General features: G+C 39.3%; 1 protein-coding gene across 2 annotated transcripts in view; it reads left to right on the top strand.

Annotated features, from left to right (window-relative positions):
* Window positions 1-25,989, top strand: part of ift56 (intraflagellar transport 56) — a 78,691-nt gene that overhangs the window by 9,001 nt on the left and 43,701 nt on the right. For both annotated transcript variants that reach the window (XM_063063356.1, XM_063063357.1), the window contains exons 3-10: window positions 2,361-2,453; window positions 5,921-6,035; window positions 7,733-7,782; window positions 9,906-10,051; window positions 14,355-14,526; window positions 16,527-16,601; window positions 18,226-18,328; window positions 20,888-20,943. In XM_063063356.1, coding sequence (XP_062919426.1) covers window positions 2,361-2,453; window positions 5,921-6,035; window positions 7,733-7,782; window positions 9,906-10,051; window positions 14,355-14,526; window positions 16,527-16,601; window positions 18,226-18,328; window positions 20,888-20,943 — 810 coding nt within the window. The remainder of the gene's footprint in view (window positions 1-2,360; window positions 2,454-5,920; window positions 6,036-7,732; window positions 7,783-9,905; window positions 10,052-14,354; window positions 14,527-16,526; window positions 16,602-18,225; window positions 18,329-20,887; window positions 20,944-25,989) is intronic.

The following is a 25,989-nucleotide window of genomic DNA, read 5'->3' as shown; positions in this document are numbered from 1 at the left end:
AAGGTTCTCAATGCCACCCTGAATTGCTACATTTTGAGAAATCTTGTGCCAGGGGAATAAGTTGTGAGATATTTCCTCTGATGAACTGGTAATTATATGCTAGGACAATTTCTGTTTCGAGATTGGGCATGCAAGCAACGTGATCTACATCTTGGAGCAGACTGGGTATAACTACAGATTTAATATTGAGGGTGTTGGCCTGGGACAAAATGCTGACGCTAGAAATAGTGGTAACCCTCCAGTACTTTGAAGTCCCTGCTGTCGGTTGTACTTGACAGAATAATACAATGGAGCAGGAAACATTCTCGTCCTGTGTTTGGTTTGAGCACCTCCACTTTTAACATGTGTTTCCTTAATTGCTGTGCTGGCATACGGAAGGCAAGTCTGAGTTTCATACATGACATCTGCATTGAGAGGAAGTCCTATGGGAAGAATTCCACGTTCTCCAGAGTCTTATTATGGACCTTTATTGTTGTAGACACTTGTTGTACATAACACACTGATTGTCAGTAAGGAATGGAAATAGTTTATAAAAGTAACCACACTTATGTGTACTTTTAGATAATTATGATGCAGAACATCACTTGTAACAGAGGCGATGTGCCATATAGGAAATGCAACAGCTATCTTGTGCAGAGTCCCTACACACAGCAACTTAATGACAAATGGATAATTTGCTTCTTGTAAATTTGATTGAGGGGTGAATGTTGGCTGAGGAACAGGAGATAATTCTGATGCTGCTTCAAAATACTGCAAAGATTTTTTTTGTTTCAACATTTACATGAGGGAGAAGATGAGGTTCCTTCGAATGCCTCATTGTACTGCCCAACTCCCTTAACAATACACTAGAATATCAGCCAAGACCTTTTTGCTCAAATTAATGGTGTGGATCTTCATGGCGCAGAGCAACACTGACACCAACCTGCTCATAGCTGATACATAAAAGTTAAGAAATATATCAATCATAATCTTACTGGACGGCAGAACAGTCTTGACGGATTATATCAAAGTACATTTATTATTTAATTATGTATACATTATACAGCCTTGAGATTCGTCTCCTAACGGGAAGCCATGAAACAAAACCTAAAAGAATCCATTAAAGAAAGACCAGCAAACACATATTGTGCAGAGAGAGAAAAAAAAATATGCAAACGATAAATGCAAGAAAATGTCATTCTGAATTGAAGTCCACTAAGAGAATCTGTCCACAGACCCATAGTTCAGTGCAGAGTGCAGCAGTGACTTGAACTGGGCCCCAACACCCTGACCTTTTCAATCTGACCCGGCAACTAAATCATCATCCAAACATCAGGTTCAGTCGCTTTGATATGTTCTGGGTCCTGGACCCCGCTGCCTCGATCCAGCCTGTACCTGACCTTTCTAATTCAGCCCGGCACTTAAATCGATCGAGCCTTGGGTCTTCCTCGCTCTTGGCAATGGGCCCACTGCCTCACCTCACCTCTGCCCTGCCACTTCGAATTACCAGCAAATCCAAAGGGAAGTTACAGGCTATTGCTTGCGATGATCATTTACCAAAAAAGAGTGATTAACAAAGTATTTAGTTGTTTCCTTGTTTCATCAGCCAGACGTCGCTGAAACTGGATTGGACTACACTTTGTCCATAATAACCTCGTGTAGATTTGCTTCACAGAATTACAGAAGGTTTGCATCATTTAAGGTGCATCATCTGATCCACCAAGTCTGCGTCAACTCTAAGAGCAAAGCAGCTCATGCCACTCCCCTTTCTGCAAGTTACCCCTTACGTCTTGAGCTTTTATTTTCTTCAGTAACCTTTGATGCCACACCATCCAGTATTTTCCCTTCATCCACAGCACACTTCAATGTCAAAGGACAATAAACTGGTGAAACACAATAAAACCATATCATCTTTGTTTGATTATATTGAATTTCTCTGAGACTATCGCAATTTTAATAACAGCTTCTATCATTTGCCCTGTGACATATGTTATATAAACTGTGTTTCAGCTGCTTACTTTTCACCTCCTTCCCTTTCTGATTAAAACAAAATTCTTTTGCTACTTTCTAAATTAATGAAACCTTCCCCAAACTTAAGGAAATTTAGAAAATTAAAATCAATGTGTCTTCTGTCTTACCACCCAGTTCCTTTAATGGCTTAGGATGAAGTCCATCAGGATCATAAGTTTATCAACCTTATAATTTGCCCAGTACTACTTTCCCAGTGATTGTGAATTTGCTCTTTCCCTTTCAGTCCCAGTGTGTTTTTTTAACTTCACCTTGATGTACAGACATACAAAAGATGTGTCCTACTCTATTTATTTTCTGGTAAATTAATCTGCTGAGTTGGTCTCTGAGAAACTGTTTTTTGTCTATCCTAGTTCAAACGACACGTGGGCGAGAAGGAGGACGACATTGACATGTGGGTGGGTTACTGTGCATTCCACCTTGGAGATTATAGAAGGGCTATGGAGGTAAGGAGAAGCCTCGGAAAGAACATAAATTCTAAAAAATATTTTCAGTGCAACCCCATGTATTGTAAAGTGGTTGCTCTAAAGCCTTCTTTCTGTCACTTCTACCCCCATTCTGTGACTGTCAAGTTCTGCGCATTCAGAAGAACTTGAGCCCCCACTGCCAGAGCTTTCTTTTCAAAGCTTTTAACTTTCCCTTGTGGTATTTGTTGACTGCTGGTCTCATTCTAGTATTTAGCCTTATATACAGTTTACCAAACAGCCTGATTCTGAGATTGTAGAATTCCTAGTTCCTAAAATGAAGTTATGAGAAGAATGGTTGGCCTTTCAAGGTCTTGGCCAGAGGTGTTAACTGTCCATTTCCCTCCACAGGTGCTGTCTGGCCCGCTATTCCTTCAGCAACTTGTTTTTTGCTCCACTTGTGCTGGATTTCCATGGAAACACGTACAATAATGTTATTTATTCTCAGCTCATTGCATCTGTAAAATAATATGTGACATTACAACTTGCCCTGACACCTTCAAATATTAGTATTGTGGGGTTGTAGAGTAGGGAAAACAGGCCCTGCAGCCCACCCAGTCTACATTGATCATCACCTGTTGACACTAACACTAAACTATGTGCTGGAGGGGGTGGAGTGTACAATTACAGTGTTTAACAGACATTTGGAGAGATACCTGGATGAATAGAAAATGTCTCCATCCTGGGATTGCTTAATGGTATTGGTCCATGACATAAAAAAAGGTTGGGAACCCCGTGTTTAGAGGGAAATAGGCCAAATGCAGGCAAATGGGACTCTCTCAGGAAGACTCCTTAGTTGGCATGGATAAGTTGGACCAAAGGCCTTGTTTCCATGCTGTGTTCCATACTAGGACTAATAATATTTCTCAAGATTTGCCTTAGTTAATTAGCTCTGGACGTAAATTAATCTTCCTTTGAGATGATAAAAAGCACAAGTACTTAGCAATACACAAAAAATGCTGGAGGAACTCAGCAGGTCAGGCAGCCTCTATGGAAATTAATAAACAGTTGACATTTTGGGCTGAGACCCCTCAAATGCTTAATCTTGGACCATACACTTAATGGCCACTTTATTAGGTACAGCTGCACGCTTCGTTGATGCAAATATCTAATCAGTCAATTGGATGACAGTAACTAAGTGCATCAGAGCATGCAGACATGGTCAAGAGGTTTAGTTGTTGTTCAGACCAAATATCAGAATGGGGGAGAAATCTGATCTGAGTGACTGACTGGAATGATTGTTGGTGCCAGATGGAGTGTTTTGAATATCTCAGAAACTGTAATTTCTTGGCATTTTCATGCACTGCAGTTTCTAGAGGAAATCAAAACACAAAAGAAACATCCAGTGAGCAGCAGATCTGAAGGCAAAAACACCTTGCTAATGAGAGAGGTCAGAAGAGAATGGCCAGACAGGTTCAAGCTGACAGGAAGTCTACAGTAGCTCAAATGAGCACCGGTTATAACAGAAATGTGCAGACAAGAATCTCTTTATGCACAGGATGTTAAACCTTGAAGTGTTTCTGGACCAATCTGTCTATTTTTTTGCTTGGTTATTTATTTTGCTTTCAATTTTCCAACCATTCTTCCTGTAGGTAGAGAGAAGCAAGTAGTTCTACCTCAGATCTATCAAGTGTGTGCTGTGTCTAAAATTAGATGTAGATAGCACTGTAAATGCTCAATAGGTCAGGCAATTTCTGAAATGAGAAAAAATAAGTTAATATTTCAAGCTGATGATGTTACATTAGAATTGGAAATGGTTAGAGATAAGCAGGTTAAGTTTAAGCTTCTATCGTTATCTAATCCGGTGATTAAAATCCCTCTTCCCACAAACAGTTCCAGTAAATCTTTAACACAAGAGATTCTGCAAATGCTGGAAGTCTTGAGGAACTCACTAAAAATTCGGGAGAAACTCAGCAAGTCAGGCAGCATCTACGGAGGGAAATATAATCAACATTTTGGCTGAGACCCTTCTGAAATATCAACTATTTATTCCCATCCATAGATACTATCTGACTTGCTGAGTTCCTCCAGCACTTAGTGTGTGTGATGTTCAAGTAAAACTTTTCTTTCTGCACCTTCTGAAATATCGTAACATTCTTCCCAAAGTTAATGGCGGAAATGGATACAGTACTCCAATTCTCTCTCAACCAATGTCTCATAAAGACTTAGCATGATCGATTGGCCTTTGCTCACTATATCCATATATTTATGAAGAGCGCAATCATATATGCTTTATTAACCACACTCTAACCACACATGCCAACTTCAAAGGTCATTACACATTTTAAACTAGGTTTTTCTACTTGTGCATATTCTTGAATAGGAGACTTTATCTTTTTACTAAAATGTATCATGCATTTCTGCTCTTTCTGCTGGAAATTCTATCCTGGTAGCCTGTTTAGTGCTATCCAAGAGTGAGCAGATTCACTATAGAACTCTTGACCCTCCAATTTACACATACATGGGAGTGCACCTACCATTCATCTCCCTCTGTCCATGTACTTTTTTTAAAAAAAGGCATCCATTTCAACTGCATACTTTAGAACTTGCGACTCAAGCCATGTTTTGTGTTTCCAATCCAATTGTGTTGCATTGTGATTGAATGGAATTTAGTCACGGTATCTTTACTGCAGAGCAGAATGTTGGTGTTCTTGCTGTTGAGTCTGAAGACAAGAGGATTCAGTTTACAGTGGAAGTTTACTGCCTGACTACTGCAAGATCATCCCAGTCTCTACTTTACTACTGTAGAAATTCTCAGTTTCTGGATGCAAGCTATTCTCAAACAGAAATAAAACTGTTACCCTTCTCTATTTGATTCCTGGTGGCTTGTAACTACCAATGGGAAAACAGTCATGTATTCAGATGGTGAAATGGATGAATATTTAGGAAGAAAACTTTGTTTTGTTTGTGTACTATACCAATGAGAAATGAACTAATTCAACCATTGGAAATTCTTACTGGGCTTGATAGGATTGATGCAGAGTTGATGTTTACCTGGCTAGGGTATCTAGAGCCACAGACTAAAAAGAAATTCTCGACAAACGTGAGAAGAAACTTCTTCACCCTTAGTGAAACTTTGAATTCTCTTTAACTCAAAAGACCTTTGGAGGCTCAGTTGCTGAGTGTATTCCATATAGAAATAGCTAGATTTTTAGATATTAGGAGAATCATATGATATGGAGATTGTTATTGTCGTGAAGTGTCACTGAGGTAAAAAGATATCACTCATGATCTGATTGAATGGAAGAGTAACCATGAGGAGCCAGATGGGTTCTACTCAAGTGCTGACATGAAAGATCTGATTCATGTGATAATTGAAACAAAGCCATCATTGAAGTGAATTTAAACTAATGTGATTAAATGTACACGTGAGTTGAGATATTATCCCATGTGAGCATTCTGTCTTGGCTATAATTGACCTATGATTTCCCCTTACTTGCTTGCTTAAGGAGTATGAAGCCCTCACAAAGAATGAAGACGTTAACCCAGATGTTTGGGTGAATCTGGCATGTACTTTCTTTTTCCTGGGGATGTACAAGGAAGCAGAGGAAGCTGCAATGAAAGGTGAGTCAGTCTACAGTAGCTTAAGACTGAACCTTTAATTTTTACCATAATGCAGGCAAGTCCTTCTGTTGGAACTGGCCTCAAAATTATTTTCTATGTTCCATTGTTGTTTTCTATGGCCTGCTATTTTTTAAAAATTTCTTATTCAGTTTGATATCTCACAGTTTTTTTGTTGCATCCATTATTTTTATTCTCTCTGTCTCACTAGTTGTTACGTTACATTCTTATGTTATTACATTATGTTATGCCACAGTAGGGTAGTGGTTAGCATGACGCCATTACGGAACAGGGTGGTTCGGAGTTTGGAATTCAATCTGGCATCGTCTGTAAGGAGTTTGTACGTTTTCCCTCTGAGTGCGTGAGTTTACTTTAGGTGCTCCAGTTTCTTCCCACAGTCCAAAGAGCCCCAATTAGTAGGATAATTGATCATTGTAAATTGTCCTGTGATTAGGCTCATGTTCAATAAGTTGGTTGCTGGGCTGTGCGGCTCGTTGGGTTGGAAGGGCCTGTTCCATGTTGTACCTCTAAATAGATAAATAAATACACTCTTCTCGGTTTGTGTCTGTGTTTGGAATGCTTTAACTGTAGTAGTTTGGCACACTGGAATAGTTTTCTGTTTTTCAATTGGACACTGGACCCAACCGAGACTGATTATTCTGCACAGTACTGAATGAAAATAATAGATTCCACAGCACCAATTTTGGATAAGAGCAAGGGAAATCTTCACCATTCAATTGAGAGTATTAAAGCCAGCCAACTGGTAATTTGTGCCATTTGTGCAATCTGGTAGTACACATACATATTAGACAAGATTAAAAGAACATTTAACAGAGATGCTAATAATCATGAGGGATTTTGATAAAGTGAACCAAGAAACTATTTTGACTGGTAGATGAATGGGGATCTAGAAAGCATACATTTAAGGTAGTTAGAAGAAAAATTTAAGGGATTAAGGAGAACTGAATTGGTTGTTATGATCTGATATACAGTGCCTGAAAGGAGATTCAGTAATAACTTTGAGGGATTTTGTTGTCAAATGGGGAAGAAATTACAGGTCTGTGAGTGAGGAACAAAGGAGTGAGACTAATCAGATAACTTTCAGAGAAATGGAATAGTATTGGGTGGAGATATGTCTCTACCAAAGGAGGTGTAAGGCCCACCTTCTTTCCACTAGCCTGAAGGTCACCCTTGGGCGAGGTGTAGCATCTGCTGAGCCCCCTCCCCTGCCCCCCCCACTGGAATCAGGATCAGGTGAAGCCATGGGAGCGGGTGGTCGATGGTCGTATGAGCCGCTGGTGCATATCACAGTCCTGGTTTTGTGAACATTGATGCCAGGCAGACAATCGCTGAAGAGTATTTATAATGGCTCGGGTCACCCATCTTGCAAAGACACTGCCCAGAAGAAGGCAATGGCAAAACTCTTCTGCAGAAAAAATTGCCAAGAACACTCACAGTCATGGATAAGACCATGATTGCCCACGCCAATACGATACGGCAGATAATGATGATATTGGACCAAATAGCATTGTTTGTCACAATTGGACTTTGATTCTTCTCTAGGCTATTTAGAAAATTGTGTTGTATTGTCTTTCTTTAATGTGGACAATGCGCCCAGGTGGGCATTTCCGTGCTGTAGGAGGTAGAAAAGAGGAAACTGCAACTCCAAAATGCTCAAGCCAATTCATTCTCTCTTTCAGCTCCAAAGAGTCGATTGCAGAATCGCCTGTTATTTCACCTGGCTCATAAGGTAAACTTAGATTGATTAAAGTATGCTAATTCCTGATTATTTGATAGGTATCAGTTAGCCTACTTTCTCTGTCTTTCCATTTTCTTCAAATTGTTTGATTTTTTTATTTCAGATGCTCTGCTCACTCCTCACTCTTCACTCCCCCTTCCCCCCTTTCTGTTGTGCCTTTTATATTCTTTTACCCTGATTCATTCTTTTCCCGTTACTTCATTTTCTCTGTTTATCTCCATTTCTTTTACTGACTAATTGAACTCCTTAATCTAAAAATTCATACACACAGTTCCAAATAAAATTGTTATATTTTTTGAAAACTGCCTTAATATGAAGTCAAACAATATTTCTAATTTCTAATCCATTTCTAAATCCCTTGGCTCTTTTCAGGAAATTTGATTTCCAATATTTTGACAGAAATTTTATTTTATATAGTTCCTTTGCTTTTGATGTGAAACTTCCTCAAATGATATTAACTGCAGAGCAATGCCTAAAATTAATTTCCAGTGTGATCTCCAACCTAATTGCTTTCAAACATGATCATTGTGTATTTAATACCATGTGCCTGTGATGCTGCTGCAGGTAAGCTCTTCATTGTACCTAGCCTACATATACCAGTGCACGTGACAATAGACTCAGACACTTGGAAATAATATTTGTCACTCTTATTCATGGAACAACCAGGTTTCACCATCGCCACTTGTCTTAAAATTATGTTTTTTAAAGGGTCAACTTTAAAACTGCTTTGATTACTTTTTGCTGAAAATTGAGATCTACAATCTCAAATGCAGGGTCACATATTTGCCAGCATTGTTCATGGAGGTCACAGTCACTGTTTTCCCAGCACTTTTGCCTTATATGCTGATCTCTACCTGTTCTTTTTCTGTTAACAATGTTATCATAGATCCATAACTTGAGGAGAGAGGGTCTCATATAGAAACCATAGAAAAACTACAGCACAGAAACAGGCCTTTTGGCCCTTCTTGGCTGTGCCGAACTATTTTCTGCCTAGTCCCACTGACCTGCACACGGACCATATCCCTCCATACACCTCCCATCCATGTATCTGTCCAATTTATTCTTAAATGTTAAAAAAGAACCCGCATTTACCACCTCGTCTGGCAGCTCATTCCATACTCCTACCACTCTCTGTGTGAAGAAGCCCCCCCCCCAATGTTCCCTTTAAACTTTCTCCCCCTCACCCTTAACCCATGTCCTCTGGTTTTTCTCTCCCCTTGCCTCAGTGAAAAAAGCCTGCTTGCATTCACTCTATCTATACCCATCATAATTTTATATACCTCTATCAAATCTCCCCTCATTCTTCTACGCTCCAGGGAATAAAGTCCTGACCTATTCATCCTTTCTCTGTAACTGAGTTTCTCAAATCCCGGCGACATCCTTGTAAACCTTTTCTGCACTCTTTCAATCTTATTAATTTCCTTCCTGTAATTTGGTGACCAAAACTGAACACAATACTCCAGATACTTAAGCTTCCACGTTCTGGCAGAGTAGGCATAGGGGTCTGTCTCTGCTGCAAGCTTCACCAAAGAGTAGACATCTCGTGTAGCATTAATATTAATACAGAACACCCCCTCCCCCCCGGCAACCTGGCAGGAGCACATGACTAACTCAGACATTGCCCTGAGATGTTTCAACAAAGAATGTGCTTCTGTGACACTATTGGTCATCATCTTGTCCTTGTCCAAGTCCTTGTGACCCTGAGAACACTCCCCACCCCTCCCCTATTATTGCATCATCCATTCATTAATAGCAAGCTTCTCCTGTAGCTGGAGCAGCGCTGTTACATTGTCCCCTTAAGACAGAGGTTCCCCACCTTTTTTATGCCATGGACCCCTGCTATTAACTGAAGGGTCTGTGGACCCCAGTTTGGGAACTCCTCCTTTAAGAGCTGTCTGCAAGATTGCCACTGAATAACTGACTGTTTTATGGTCAGTACCATAATGCCTCACTTGACTGGGACAGTAAAATGCATCAACACTGTACTGTGAACTTCACAATTAAAAGTTATGATCTTATGGCCCTTTCACAAAGAATGAGAGTATCGCACATTACTGTTTTAACACCATTAAAATCAAATAAGACAATTTCTACACCCATGTGCTTTCTTCCAGTTCAGTGATGAGAAGAGGTTGATGAACTACCACCAGAATCTGCAGGACATCACTGAGGATCAGCTCAGTTTGGCTTCAATCCACTACATGCGCTCTCATTACCAGGAGGCCATTGATATCTACAAGCGCATCCTGCTTGATAACCGGTAACTCCCATACTGCCATGTTAGTGGTTGTGTGAAAATATGTCCCCTGGGGTAGTTAGGGAAAGCACGGGAGAATAATCTGGATCAATACCTTGTCTTAGACGGAAACGATATGCAGCTCCATTGGCATGTAAAAGGGATTAATTGACCATGGGACTCATTTTCAGAATTCTGGGCATGGTGTATTAATACTAATCTAATCTCACCATCTGGAACTGTTTTAAGTAAATATAGTGTTCTTTCATGGTAGAAAAATGACTTCTGGATCCACAAGTAACAGGATCAAACTGAATTCACATGAAATAGCTCAGTTGGTACTGCGAATAGTGTGATTTACTCCCACAAAATCAGATACCATTTTTGTGGTGAACGTTGATCACTAGAAATCATGTTTAGGATCTGTTTGAAGGTCAGAAGTTATTATTACTTGTCAATGTTGCTATCAAGATGGGGAAAAAAGAGGCTTTTTCGGAATTTCCTGTCCAACACAATGAGCTGTACCATCTACATCTGAAGTTATTTGGTCCTTTTTTTTTAAAAAAAAAGCATTTGAAATCCTAGAATTTCTTTCCTACAGCAGTTTCCTTCAGACACCCTGAGCCAATAGACTGGTCCTGGATTTATTTTCCATCTGGCATAGTTTTGCATTTTGTTGTTTGATTGTTGGGGTTTTTTGTATTGCTATATTTACACTCTATTCTTGGTTGGTGCAGCTGTAACGAAACCAAATTTCCGTCGGGATTAATAAAGTATATCTAGCTATCTATCTATCTTCCTGTGGTGCCGTGTGTCATCAACTGTTGACTTTAGTGCCTTATTTTTATTTATCTTTTAAATAATTTTCAAACAAATCTCCTAAGAAATTTATACTTACAGTATTTTTTTAAAAAGAACACAATCATTACAGCTCTGAGGTCTCTCTGTCCACAAATGGCCACCTTTGAGGAGCTAGCCCAGTACTTCCCATAGTTATCCAGCTACTGGGGACTTGGGCTCCGCACTGCCTTGAGCACTTGCATCTCTAGGAGCACAGACTCACTATCTGGAAACTAAACGTCCCTCATTCCTAATGTGCCATTTATGCATTCCTGCAGCATACTTCTTATGTAGGAGACTTGTACTCAGTTAGTGGTTCCCCCAGATCAGTACACCTCACTGTATTTATGTTTTATCAGGAGGAGTAATGATTTAAGTGAATGGTAAAACTGGCTTGAGGAACTGAATGACCTACTCCTTTCCTGATAGTTAGACAAGCAAAGGGAGATAAAGAATGAGAGCTCTAGAATCTGAATGTACATGAAAATAAACTGAAAGACTAAAGAACTTATTGAATCATTGAATTATTATGGTAGAGAAGAATTGCTGACATCATTGTGGAGAAGGTTCTCCCTCGGCGTTGCTGAAGTTCTCGTACTTTAATCAAGCAATAATGACCAAGTGCAATATATTTTGTGTTGCGGCTATGATATTTCTTGTGCCCACTGCCCTTTTTCATTCCAGTAATTGCAGATTTGGGGGATGCTATCAAAGAAACTGTGGTGAGTTTCCACAGTGCGTTTGGTAAATGGTACACACTTTATTCATGATGCCATTTTATTGATTGATTGTCAAGTGTGCTGCTTTGTCTGGAAGTTTCTGGAATGTTTCCGGAGGTGTAGTCCTCCAGGGAGGTGAAGAACGTTCCATCATACTTGGGTCTAGTAGATCATGAAACGGCTTTGTCATATCAGGAGGTGCCATAAGGTACCTAAGTACTGATCTGCTGCAGTTAAATTTCTGGTCAGCAGTAACTTTCAAAATGTTGATGATGGGGTATTTGTTGATTCCATGGAACATCAAGGTGGAGGTTTTGTAATCAATACCTGGTACCTTACATTATTTATTAGTTATCATACCTCAGTGTTGTCCAGATCTTGCCTTTGAAGGCTTCAGCCTATTTGACAGTCACCCTTTCGCAGAGCATTGATGAATAAGGTGTATAAGGAGCAAGGAGGGAGGAGAAGATGGCGGCACGACACAGTGCGCGCGGCCGTCCCGAATGAATATCGTATGTGTTAAGTAGGGGGCCATGAACAATCCGGATTTGATAGAGACAGCCGTGAGAAGCACGGAGGAACACCTGGAGTAACTTCTGAAATGCCGCTTTGCTGCCGTTGCTACTATGTGATCGGAATCTCCAGAGGGGAAGGCCCCAAATCCTCGGCTTTGCCTATTGCCTGTTGCCGGGGCCGGGGCTGAAGCGCTCGGCAGAGATGGTGCTCGGTGTTGGAGAGCTGGTCGGAGGCTCGGAGTTTTCGGACGGACTCGGAGTCAGACTGTGGTCGGATGCTTCCGGGATGCTGCATTGGCAAGTTGGCGGCGCTGGAGGTTCACCGTCTGTGTGAGATGATGGGACTTCCGAGAGACTTTGAGAATTTTACCGTGCTATGGTCTGTTCTTATCAAATTACGGTTTTGCTTTGCACTGTTGTAACTATATGTTATAATTATGTAGTTTTTGTTAGTTTTTAAGTCGGTTTGTAATGTGTTTCTGTGATATCACTCTGGAAAAACATTGTGTCATTTCTTAATGCATGCATTACTAAATGACAATAAAAGAGGACTGTGTGTCCTCATAATCTAAGCTAATCTATTATCAACAAAATTAATATGAAACTAAGCACTGGATCAAATGTCACTCCTAATGTCAAGTTCATTACTTTCACCTTGCTCTTCAGACCAGAAGCTAAAGGAGCGGATTTAGGCTATTTGGCCTTTCAGGTCTGCTCTGCTATTCAATCACGGCTGATTTTGTTTTAACTCCGTTCTCCTACTTTCTGCTGTTACATTTAAAGCAAAGATTGATAGGTTCTTAATTAGTAAGGAGATTAGTGGTTACACATTAACCTCCTTACCAATTAAGAACCCATCAATCTGTCCTTTAAATACCCAGTGACTTGGTCTCCAAAGCCCTCTGTGGCCAACAAATTCCACAGATTCAGCCGGTCTCTTGGAATGGTCCTTGATTGGACTGAGGCTACACTGAGACCTGAAGTTGTGTGTTCCAGGCAGAATCCAAACTTAACATCACTGACCACGTTGTTGGGCAGTTAGTTCCACTAACAGTACTTTTGCTGACACCTTCTATCAGTTTGCTAAATAAATAAAAAAAAAATCAGCTTTACAATGTACAAGCTGTTTCTTTGGTGAATTACATTCAGAGGGCTATGTACTTGTTTACACTAATCCCATTTTCCATCACTTGGCATGCAGTCTCTATGGTATGGCATATTGATCAGTGATCTAAATATGTTTTGAATCATCTGAGGATATCAGCACTCTCAGACTTTACTGTGTTGTGGGCCAAACACCACTCCATGTCCAGAGATATCAACATAAAGTGTCTTTATTCAATTGATATAAGCATGAAGGGAAGAATCTCTCACCAGACTCTCCAATTTTCAGAATACTCTTGACATTATTTTGCAGATTTGAAGCAATTGACATTCTTCCAACCCACATGCTCTCAGCACTTTGCACATTAGCTATTCTCTTGAGTGACACCAGGCCCCCAGAGTTTGGGCATCTTGTGACTTATGGCTTCAATCCATATAGTTTTCTTCAACCCTATTCTCGAGGGAATAACAGTTAACATTCTTACACCAAATGTTATTACACAATGATTCTAAAACTAAATGCTTGAACAGCCAGTACTGAACTATTGACACTCCTATCCTTGGCTCTTAATAACTTTTAGCATCAGGTCCTTATGGCTAGTAGAGTTCCAAATCCTTCCATACTGAACCGTTACTAGGAACAATACCTAACACTAACAACTGTATCTCAGCTGTTCTTGTTCATAATCCATGTGTAATGAATAAAATTGGCTGAAAATGGCTTTTGTGATGGAATAAGGGTTTAAAACGAGAATAATAAAGTTTTAAACACAGAAAAAGGTGCCTGATCAGTGTAGTGAATGCAGCTAAAACAGAAATAGAGCTAAAATAGGACCAAAATTCTTGTTAAAGATCTAATGCCTGTATCAAAGCTATTTGACGTAACCATGAAGTAAACATCCCAAAGAAATGACAGAAAAAAGTGTAGTTTTAACGATTGAGTAAATTGGGACATATTTCTCATTGATGAAGCTATGAACCCCAGAAAAGTTAGGACTGAGATTCTTTAATCTGTGCTTCCTCTCCCTCCACACTCTACCATCTGTCCTAGCGTAACAATAGTAATTGGCTCCAATGTTTTGCAGCTGTCACTTTCAACTACAATGTAGATTCTTAGAGTTGTTAATTTTACTTTTTGTGTTTTACTAGGGAATTCATGGCCTTGAATGTGTATGTGGCACTGTGCTACTATAAACTGGATTACTATGATGTTTCCCAGGAAGTCCTGGCAGTTTATTTGCAACATTATCCTGACAGCACCATTGCACTGAACCTGAAAGCCTGCAACCACTTCCGGCTCTATAATGGGAAGGCAGCTGAGGTAACGTTCTGAGCTGAGGACAGAAGCTAACAATGAAGAATTCTTCATTTCTATAATAGATGTGCTGATTCCTATACAAAGCTTTCCCCAAAACTATCCTACCTAGTTATCTATCTTGGTTTTTTAAAAGACCATAGAACCACAAGAAGGCTATATATTGATCTCTGTCAGTTAATGTTTCACTAATTTATCAGAGTTTTCATTATAATCCTATATGCCTGTTCTCTCCTCTTAATTTTTCTTTTGAGAATGCTTGACCAATAGTAGTAATATATTTCAGATCCAAATGACTTTTTATGTGACAAGAGCTCTAACTCTCTTTTGATGTATGGTTTTTCTTAAATACATTTTTGACAAATTCTGGGCTAAAATGAGGGTGAAAATTTCATCCGTTTTGAACGTGGATTCAATTTGATGCAGCTTAAAGAGTGGGCATACATGACCTTTTCACTTCTGAAAGGAATGCTGAAATTTATTAGATAATGTTTAAAATGTTATTCCAGAAGATAAACTGCAAGGACAGTATATGGGATTAATATTCAAACCAGTGAAAGGTATGCTTAAAGACATGTTCAAAGTACTACAAGTAGAGAGTGATCCACATGATCTGAGCTTCTACTGGGAGCAGTGGAAGGCAGTCTATCAGAATTCTTAAAGGCCGAGCCGAACAGAGGTACAGGAAAGTATAAATTAAACTGTTTAATGTAAATGTATAGACCATAGGACATAGGAGTAGAAGTAGGCCATTCTATTATGGCTGATTTATTTTCCCTTTCAACCCCATTCTCTGGCCTTCTCTCTGTAAGTTTTGATGCCCTTACTAATCATGGACACGTCAACCTCTGCTTTAAAAAATACCCAATGATTTGGCTACACAGCTGTTGTGGCCAAGAATTCCACAGACTCACTACTATCTAGCTAAAGAAATTCCTCCTCATCTCTGTTCTAAAGGGACATCCTTTTAATCTGAGGCTGTGTCCTCTGTTCCTTGACTCTCCCACTCTGTGTATTTAATCTTTTCTCCTATTATTGCTTTTTTTAGTTACCTTCTGTTGGTTTTAAAAGTTGCCAGAGGGGCCTATCTTTCTTGTGGAAAAATGATTTCTCGAAGTTAATATTTAAGATCTATGATTAGGATTAAATGGCAACAAAAGCTTAACGTATCACTCTTACCCCAGATGACAGTGGGTTTGTGAAACCTTGCTGTTTGCAAATCATTTGCTGTTCCTTGCGTCAGCACACAGTGAATACACATCTATTTTTAATTATTAATTATGAGGTATTTGGTTCTTCTTAAAGCTTGGAAGGTCACTATATAAATGCAAGTCTTATTTTCATAATTGGACAGAGGTTTATCATGTCTAAAGCATTTCTGTAAAGAAATATGTTGCGTGTATAATAAGGCTTGTTGCGTGTATAATAAGGCTTTTTGAAAGTAATACTGCTGAATTTTCTCAGCAGGTTCAACTCGTGTAATCTTTTGGAACAGTGTAAACTGGGATTTTAAATTACGCATGTTGAAGCTATAAATGTGGTGGATAGAAGTCACATTCTAACCACATCTGATCAAATACTAAAGGTTCTTTGTATCCTTGCCTGATATCACTTTCCACTTGAACCTGTTAAAAATTAATCCATTCAAGGCTCTCAGCTAGTGGGAACTTCCAAAGAACATCTAGGACTCAAATTTTGGGGGCCATCTTCCCATTTTTTTTATATGAAGAGTCAGACTTGGAGGAGAGGATGTGGTATGGATACTTGCATGATTAAAATTGGGATTTGAGAAAATTTTAAACGTATTGCATTGTGGGCTAGGAATCACTGCAGGGGTGGTGGTTGAGTCATACTTAGAATGGGATGGAATGCAGTCCAGTAAACAGCTTGTCCCATCTCCAGGCATAACTATATAATTGCTTTTCATTTTGCTAACAGTTATGTGTCTGAGAATTTCTTACCCAATAAAAACAAAAGTTATTATTTGCCTGCATTTCTCTCACCAGGCAGAGCTGAAAAACTTAATGGACATTGCTTCTCCTGTATTTGATTTTGCAAAAGAACTCATAAAGCACAACCTGGTATGTATTAAATGCAAGCCTGACAGACTTACAAAGATTTTTAAATATTTGTTCTGGAGATTAGGACTAACACAATATTTATTGATCTAAGAGCATTTAAAATCAACGATAGAGTGTAAATGACTTCCATGAAACTGGAAGGACCATGTGAAGACTTGTTTCACTGTTTTCAGAGCCATATTGTTCTGCAGGCCCAGAGTACCAAATTTGTTGAATTCAGTTTCATAGAATGTAAACTTGGGATTTCTGTTTCAGTGCTGCTAAGAATATTGCAGTACAGAAATAGAAACTTTATTTGTACCATGCTCACTGGGTACTGTGCACTTAATAATGTAAATCAATAACTCTTCAATAAATCAATAACCTGATGGTTGAGGGCTCTTGAACCAGTGGGGATAACTTTACTCAACTTCATTTGCCCTATCACTAAACTGTTCCCACAACTTATAGACTCACTTTCAAGGACCCTTCAACTCACATTCTCAATACTTATTGCTTGCTTACTTCTTTCTTTCTTTCTTTCTTTCTTTATTTATTTGCTTGCTCTTTTGTATTTGCATATTTGTTGTTTATCTGCCCTGTTGGGTGTGATCTTTCATTTCTATTATGGTTCGTGGATTTACTGAGTATGCCCACAAGAAAATTAATCTCAGGGGTTGTATATTGTGACGTTTTTGTATTTTGATCATTGAAGAAATTGATTTTTTTTCAATTGTTAGAATCAGTAATGATAACTTGCAAATTTATACTAAAAGCAAAATATTGCTGAAGAAAATCTGAAGTTAAATAAACAAAAAATATTAGAAATACCTGTGTTATTCAAACCATAAATGCTGTCTGTGGCATTCTGTTTTTATCTCAAAATTTAAAGGATGAATACATTTACCCTTTGAAATAGTGGATGTAAAACATTTATTGCTGCTCATAGTATGCTATCAAACAGTACCACTATCACTGAGAATAATTAAATATATCTATAGAAAGGGAAATTTGGGATTTCAAAGATTTAAATGTGTTCCAGCTTAGGCCTGGAAGATTTTCAAGATTGTTCAAAGCTTACTGACCTTTAGGTTGTCAGTCTAGAAACTACTCTTACATCTTCTCCTTATCTTAAACTTGCATACTTCATTGGAATTTTGGTAGAAGTTTTTAAAATACTGAACAAATCAGGTAGCATCTGCAGGGAGAAGTACATTTCAGAAGAAAGATTTTTTTTATCGGAACAGGGAAAATGTAGAAATCTGACTTGTTTTAAGTTTATGGTAACTTCTATATATTTTAATCATTGGAATGTACTTCCTTTTAACCATACACCTTGTAAGTGAAAAGAGGTAGTGATAAGAAAAGAAATTTGTACATTCAGGAAGTAGCTGTGCTTTGAATATTCTCACTTCATTCGTAGCACCAGGTCTGGGGTGTTGCATCTATCAGTATCCAAAGCTCACCACATTTTGAACTTGAAAATGAGAGAAACAAAATTATTTTGTGGTCAATTATTTCAAGATACCCTAAATCAAATAACAAAAGACTAAAGATCAACAATATGACTTATTTCTGACGCAGCAGTTATCTTCTTATTAAAAAGATTGATATCTTGTTTTTCCCTTACCCCTCCTCTCTTCAGGTGGTGTTTCGGGGTGGAGAAGGTGCCTTGCAGGTCCTCCCACCGCTTATTGACGTCATTCCTGAAGCCAGACTCAATCTTGTCATTTACTATCTGCGACAAGGTAGGTGATGTGCGGCGGGACGTATACTTGCCTCAGTGGCCTTGCCTAAGAAAGTCAAGGTCACTATTGCTCCCAACTTTCTTGTCTGAGGATCATTCCAGGCTTCTGCCACATCTTCCAGTTTGCTGCTCATTGCTTTTTTTCTGGAGGTCATCCAATACTCGACAAGACTAAATTCATTTGTGCTTCACCCCACAGGAATAGGCACAGGAATAAGTCAGCACTGAAAGCTTCCCCAAAATGCAAGCTTTAATATCAGTACTAATATATGGTACAGGTTGAGTACCCCTTATCCGAAACTCTAAAATCCGAAAACCTCCAAAATCCAAAGAATTTTGAGTGCTGATAGTACTTTACAAATGGAAGATTCCACAAGGCATTGGGAAGCTTCCCAGGTGTCTGTGTATCACAGACAGATTTGAGAAGTGACATCACGTATGTAATGAACAGAAGTTAAAGAAAAATATAGAAAGACTTCAAAAAGTGAAAAATGAAGATCTTGAATGTGTATTGAAAGAGTGGATTCATCAGCATCAGAGTGAAAATAAACCACTTCATGGTGTGCTGATGATCATGAAATGAAAAAAGATCTATCACAACAAACCAAAATTGAAGGCAGTTGTGAATATTCTGCATGCTGGTTGCAGAAATTTAAGAAAAGGCACAACATTAAATTTTTAAAGATTTGTGATTGTATAGTGTGTGCTGATCATGAAGCAGCAGAGAAATTCATTGATGAGTTTGCCAAGATTGTTGCTAATGAAAATCTAACAGACTGAATGGCTGCATCAGTACCTATGTGTGATGAACAAGTGTAAGACAAAGACTACTTAGCAGTAGCACAAAAATTCAGAGATGGAAATGATGGTGATCCCAAGCTATCGTATTATATATTCCAAAATCCGAAATCCAGATCATTTCCAACCCCAAGCATTTTGGATAAGGGATACTCAACCTGTACTTGTATTATAACACATAAAGTTCTCCCAGGACTGTTGGCTGCAGCCCTGTAGGGTCTGTGGCATATTTTGCAAAGAACATCCCTCTTGCAGGCACTGTTTATCAACGTGTCCTAATCCTTCTGAGCACATGGGAACCATTCACCCCTTCCCTCCATCATTGCAGTCTCCATTTTACCTGAAGCCAGAAGGTTGCCACTTGTCGTATTTCTGTTCAGGGGCTGGCAGCAGACATCGTACCAACTGACCGAGGAGTTGATAACGTCTAATATTGGTAACATATCAATAGGAAATATGCTGTAATTAACAATCTCAGTTCTCAGTGCAATGTTACACAGAGAAATCTAACAACATTGGAAGTTTTTGCTCTCTGTGCAGTTTATCATTAGGATTAAGGGAACTGTAAATTTTGTTTTGATGCCAAAAATTGGGCAAGGAAAATTTCTTGGCATATATATTTTAAACAATTGTGAAGTCTTATTTCTGCACCATGTATAAATTGTCTTTGTTTGTCTTAATTTTTCAAGTAGACAGCTCCCTCTTTTGTTTTATGTAATTGGTTTGCTAATTTTACCAAATAAACAATTATCAATTAAACCAATAAGTGTGAACAGAAAAATAATACACTTGACAGAGAGATATGAAATTGTGAGAGGCAGAGCTAAGGTGGATGGTCACAGACACGAGGAAATCTGCAGATGCTGGAATTTCAAGCCACACACATAAAAGTTGCTGGTGAACACAGCAGGCCAGGCAGCATCTCTAGGAAGAGGTACAGTCAATGTTTCGGGCCGAGACCCTTCGTCAGGACTAATGACGAAGTCCTGACAAAGGGTCTCAGCCCGAAACATTGACTGTACCTCTTCCTAGAGATGCTGCCTGGCCTGCTGTGTTCACCAGCAACTTTTATGTGTGTTGGATGGTCACAGATTTTTTTTCCTCAGGGTAGGAAAAATTAGAGGACATAGAATTAAGGTGAGAGGGAAAGATTTAAAAGAGACGTGATGGGAAACTTAACCACACAGAGAGTGGTGGGTAATTGGGATGAGCAGCTTGAGGAAGCTGTAGAAGCAGCTACAATTATAATGTTTAAACGACATTTAGACATATATGCACAGAAAAGTTGGGTTCTTACAGGGATAACACAGGAAAATGAAGCTGGTATGGACAGGCATCTTGGCCAGCATGGATGAGTTTCTCCAAAGGACTTGTCCTCCTTGCTGTATAACTCGAATCTCTATGTGAAATGGTTTAAAAGTTGTAAAAAATCTGAAAATCATCGAACTTCAGCACCGTGCTTTTAAATCATTTCGGAAAGCAAGTATTGATTTCTTATGTGTTTTATTTTGATAATGCTGTCTTATGATTTTTTTAAAAACGGTATTGTCCCTGGTTCATATCTGCTTTCTTAAACAAGACCAAAAACAGGCTTTCTTTAGCATTGCCTTTATTTCGGCATTTAAGTCCCAGTTAAGAGATTAGCAGCATTGATTCTCCCATTTAATGTGGTTGTTAAGTGTTCCCTACTTCCATTCCACTTTATGTTTAGTCTATATATCTGATAGCAACACTTTACTAACACTCGGATAATTTATCACAGATGATGTGCAAGAGGCTTATAATCTGATAAAGGATCTGGAGCCCACAACGCCTCAGGTAAGCAAGCTGTGCAATTCTTTAGTCCGATCCAGCAAGTCACAATGGAAATATTAGTATGGCATATACTAATTGTCAGTGAGTAGTAAAATGAACTAATTAAATGTTTGAGCTAGTACTCTCATTTTAAATACGTACAGGTTTATGAAACAACTGTTTGAAAAAGGACTGTGGCCAACGACCTTTGAATCTAATTAAACTTAATTTCCAAGCCTGACTTCACTTTCATGATTCTGTAACCAAAACTACCATAGATTTTAATATTTCTTTAGATCAAATGCTCACTGAGAGCAAACAAAATATACTTCAGCTGTGTTTTTAGATGGGCTTTCTCCTTTATTTTGTGCACTAGCCGTCAACAACAGGAAAACGGAATAAAAGTAAATGCATTTTGCTAGAAATGTAAAGGGCCCTAGTGAGATCAGTCAGACCTGACACTGTGTACAGGTTTCTCTACATATTTGCACTAGAAGTAGTGCAGCAATAGTTCACTAGGTTGATTGTGGGATAAAGAAATTGCCTAATAAAGTATTAAATAAACTGGATGTGCTCTCTAGAGTTTAGAAGAATTGAGAAGTGATCTCACTGGAACATGAAATTCTTGCAGGGGCTTCCTATGGTAGATAAAGAAAGGCTGTTTGTTTGGGGCAGGGTGCCTAGAACCAGGATCATATAACCATATAACACTTACAGCACGGAAACAGGCCATCTCGGCCCTTCTAGTCCGTGCCGAACTCTTACTGTCACTTAGTCCCACCGACCTGCACTTTATTTAACTTTAAACGACAACATCGAACCTGCCTCAACCACTTTTGCTGGAAGCTCGTTCCACACAGCTACCATATTCATTTAAAAAAATGCCTGGCTGTTAAACCTAAAATGAGAAGAAATCTCATCACCCAGAGGACAGTGCATCTTCAGAACCCTCTACCCAAAAGAGCTGTGGAGGCTTAGTCACTGAATACATTAAAGTGAGAGTGTGATAGCTGTTTGGATAATTAAGGGATTATGGGTTTAGTACAGAAAAGTAGTGCCAAGGTAACACATTAGCCATGATTTTATTGAATTGAGACCAAGGGACAAGTTGCCCAATGGCCATCTCCAATTCCAGTCACTTGTGTTCTTATTTCCACCTCTATTCATAGCATTAAATACTCAAGTGGGAGGCAGTGATCAATTCCAGCAAACTCCCTATTGGCATTACTATTACGGTGACTACACCATCAATTTTCTGGACTCAACAAACAACTAGAAATATAGCTGGACTGCTACATAAATAACTCAAGCCAGATAGTCTCTGAGGAATGGCATAACCAGCACAGAGGCCTAATACCTTTTCATCACCAACTGGGGGGGTGGGGGGGGGGTGGAGACAGAAGTCAGGAATACGGTCCCATTCTCTAGGTTGTGTAGCGCTAGGATAATGAAATGGTTCGACACCATCCATAATAAAGTACTCTGGTATTCAATCCACTCACTCAAACATTCATTCCCTGCATCGATTGTGTCCTGTAGTTGCAGAGTTCTACCCACAGGATGCGCTACACAACCTGTTAAAACTGCGGCAAAAAGTACTGCACAAAGCAGTAACATGCACTGCCTGGAAAAGACAAAAGGCAGTGTCAGGTCTTCTTCCATGCCACCTTTCAGGCAATTCACTTCAGATAATAACAATAGCGTGTGTATTTTAACATTGATCTCTTTACAAATGTACTTGGCAGTTACACAGCCTGTCTCTGCACTAAAGATTTGTTAAGTATATGCCCCTATATATGGTACAGATAATAAAAAGAGCATACTTAGCTCCCTCTGTTTACTCGATGAAGGCTCGTGGATGACAGATGTAACTTTATGAGTGGTGTTCAAAGGGATCTAGGTGTTCTAGTGTATGGATCACAAAACGTTAGCAGGAAGCTCCAACAAGTAGTGAAAAGGCAAATGGTATTTTTAACCTTTAGTGCAAAGCGATCGGGGATTTAAGAATGGGATGATTATTTTTTACTTTTAATACTAGGAATGCTGTGGAGTGTAGACAGTTTTGGTCCTTACCTAAAAATTCATATATTAGAGTTGGAGGCAGTCCAGGGCAGATTCACCAATCCAATTCTGGGATGAAAGAGTTGTCCAGTTAAGAGAGGCTGTGCAATTTGGATGTGTGTTCCTTGAAGTTTACAAGAATGAAGGATGACCTTGTTGGAAAAATCTGTAATCACGTGGATCTGAGATGTAAACAGTGGATTTAAATTTTAGTTTAATAAATTGTAGCCAAGGACTGCTGAAGGGAGTGATGTGGCAGAAAAACAAGTTTTTGATAGTTATCTGATTGAAACCAAGACATAAAATTGAAAGCAGTGAAGCTAATCAAAGTAAGACACAAATTAATTTCTTGTCTTGAAAGAGAAGAAGCCACGAATTAAGAGTGAAAACAAAATACTGTGGATCGTAAAAATTGGAAAGCATTAATTTCTGATACAAGATTGTTGAACTGAAATATTGACCCTGTTTCTGTTCTCACAGATTCTGTCTGACCTACTCAGTACTCCTAGCATTTTCCATTTGTCTTTAACATTTCAAACATTTTACAATGATGGAGATTGCTCCTGCCTTATAGTTTCCTGATATATGAGATGGTCTCCCCATCATTTGCTTAAACAACTTGAGAAAATCAGTATTTGCTTCAGGAACACAAGCAAAATGCAGGAGGAACTCAGCAGGTCAGGCTGCATCAATGGAAATGAATAAACAGTCGACATTTCAGGCCGAGACCCTTCATCAGGACTGGAGAGGAAGAGGGAAGACGCCAGAATAAATAGGTAGAGGGAGGAGGAAGTGGGGAGGTGATAAGGCAGGTGAGAAGAGGTAACGGGCCAGAGTAGGAATAGAGGAAGAGGGGAGGAGTGGGAGGGAAAATTTTTGTTTACCAGAAGAGGAAATCGATATCCATGCCATCAGGCTGGAAGCTGCACAGATGGAATATAAGGTATTGCTCCTCCACCCTGAGAATGGCCTCTTAGTGGCACAAGAGGAGGCCATGGACCAACATGTTGGAATGGGAATGAGAATCGAAATTAAAATGATTGGCCAGCAGGAAGTACCGCGGAGGCACTTGATGAAGCGGTTCCCCCAATTTATGACTGGCCTTGCCCTTGTAGGGAGGCTGCATCATGAGCACCGGACACAAACTATATAGAAGCCAGCGTGTTCTGGGGGTCTACTTAGATCTGAGAAAAGAACTCATTCCTAATATATGACTGAGATCTGGTTTTCTTTAGCTATTTAATGGATCAATGGAGCACAATTTTTTTTTCCTTCATCCTTTTTAAAAAAAACTTGATCAAATCTTTCCTAAATGTATAACTGTTCCAGGTCTCTTTGCCTGTGTGGATAATGAAATGGTTCAAATTGGAAATCAAACTGAATTATTACTAATAAATGAATGAAAAATCTACACAACCAATCGACAGATGACGCAATAACCACTACTCTATGTACCGTACTTACACATCTGGAGAAGGATGCTTATGTGAGAATGCTGTTCTTGGACGACAGTTCAGTATTCAACACCATAGTTCCCTCCAGGCTTAACAAGAAGCTGAAGAGACCTCGGCCTTGACCCTGGCTTGTGCAGCTGAATCCTGGACTTCCTGTCAGATTGCCAGCAGGTTGTAAGAGTGGGATCCCTCACCTCTCTGACTCTTAATACAGGAGCCTCTTAGGGCTCTTACTGAGTCTTCTCCTTTACTCCCTGTATACCCATGACTGTATCCTCATCCACAGCTCCAATCTGCTAATTAAATTTGCCAATGACACTAACTTGATTGGCCTTATCTCAAACAATAACGAAGTGGCCTACAGGAAAGAAGTCATATCTCTGACACAGTGGTGTCAAGAAAACAACCTCTTCCCCCAATGTCACAAAAACAAAGGAGCTGATTGTAGATCACAGGAGGAATGGAGACGGGCTAACCCCTATTGGCATCAATGGATCTGCAGTTGAGAGGGTAAACAGCTTCAAGTTCCTCGGCATCCACATCACCGAGGACCTCATGTGGTCTGTACACACCAGCTATGTGGTGAAAAAGGCACAACAGCACCTCTTTCACCCCTAGACAGTTGAGGATGTTTGGTATGGGCCTCCAAATCCTAAGGACTTTCTACAGGGGCACAACTGAGAGCATCCTGACAGGCTGCATCACTGCCTGGTACGGGAACTGTACTTCCCTCACTCGCAGGACTCTGCATAGAGTGGTGCGGACAGCCCAGCGCATCTGTAGTTGTGAACTTCCCACGATTCAGGACATTTACAAGGACAGGTGTGTAAAATGGGCCCGTAGGATCATTGGGGACCCAAGCCATCATAACCACAATCTATTCTAGCTGCTACCATCCGGGAAGTGGTACCACAGCATTAAAGCCAGGACCAACAGGGCTCTGGGACAGCTTCTTCCACCAGGCCATCAGACTGATGAACTCTCGCTGATTTGAGAGTACTCTATATTACATTATAAATTATGATAAATTAATGTGATTGCATATTTAGATAGAGACATAATGTAAAGATTTTTACTCCTCATGTATGTGAAGGATGTAAGAAAGTCAATTCAATTCAATTCACTCATCGGGTGATAAATATGAATATTGAGATTACGTGCCCGACAAGGCTGGCTACCATTTCTATTTTGTTAAATTATCAAAAATGTCGTGAACAATTTTGATCTGATGGTACCAAGAGAAATTTCTGTTTCACACTGGAGGCTCTGAGCTTCCAATCACAGTTGCTAAAGTCATAAATCGGAAGCACTTGGTTTATTTTAACTAGCATGGATTAAGTTCCCAGGAAAAAATCTATTGTAGCCTTCTGTACCATATATCTATTATTCAAAGAAAATAAAAATAGTAGATCCCAATTTCTAGAATGTTTTAAAGCTCCCATTATTTCAAAATTATAACAGTAAACAATTAAGTTTATGTTAAATACAAAACAGTTTCTGAACCAATCATTTTGTTTCCACATGCCCATCATTTGTTTCAATGATGAGTGAGCCC

Source organism: Mobula hypostoma, chromosome 11, assembly GCF_963921235.1.
Source record: "Mobula hypostoma chromosome 11, sMobHyp1.1, whole genome shotgun sequence".
Taxonomy (NCBI): domain Eukaryota; kingdom Metazoa; phylum Chordata; class Chondrichthyes; order Myliobatiformes; family Myliobatidae; genus Mobula; species Mobula hypostoma.
The sequence above is the reverse complement of the archived record's forward strand: the minus strand, read 5'-3'. Positions and strand labels throughout refer to the sequence as shown.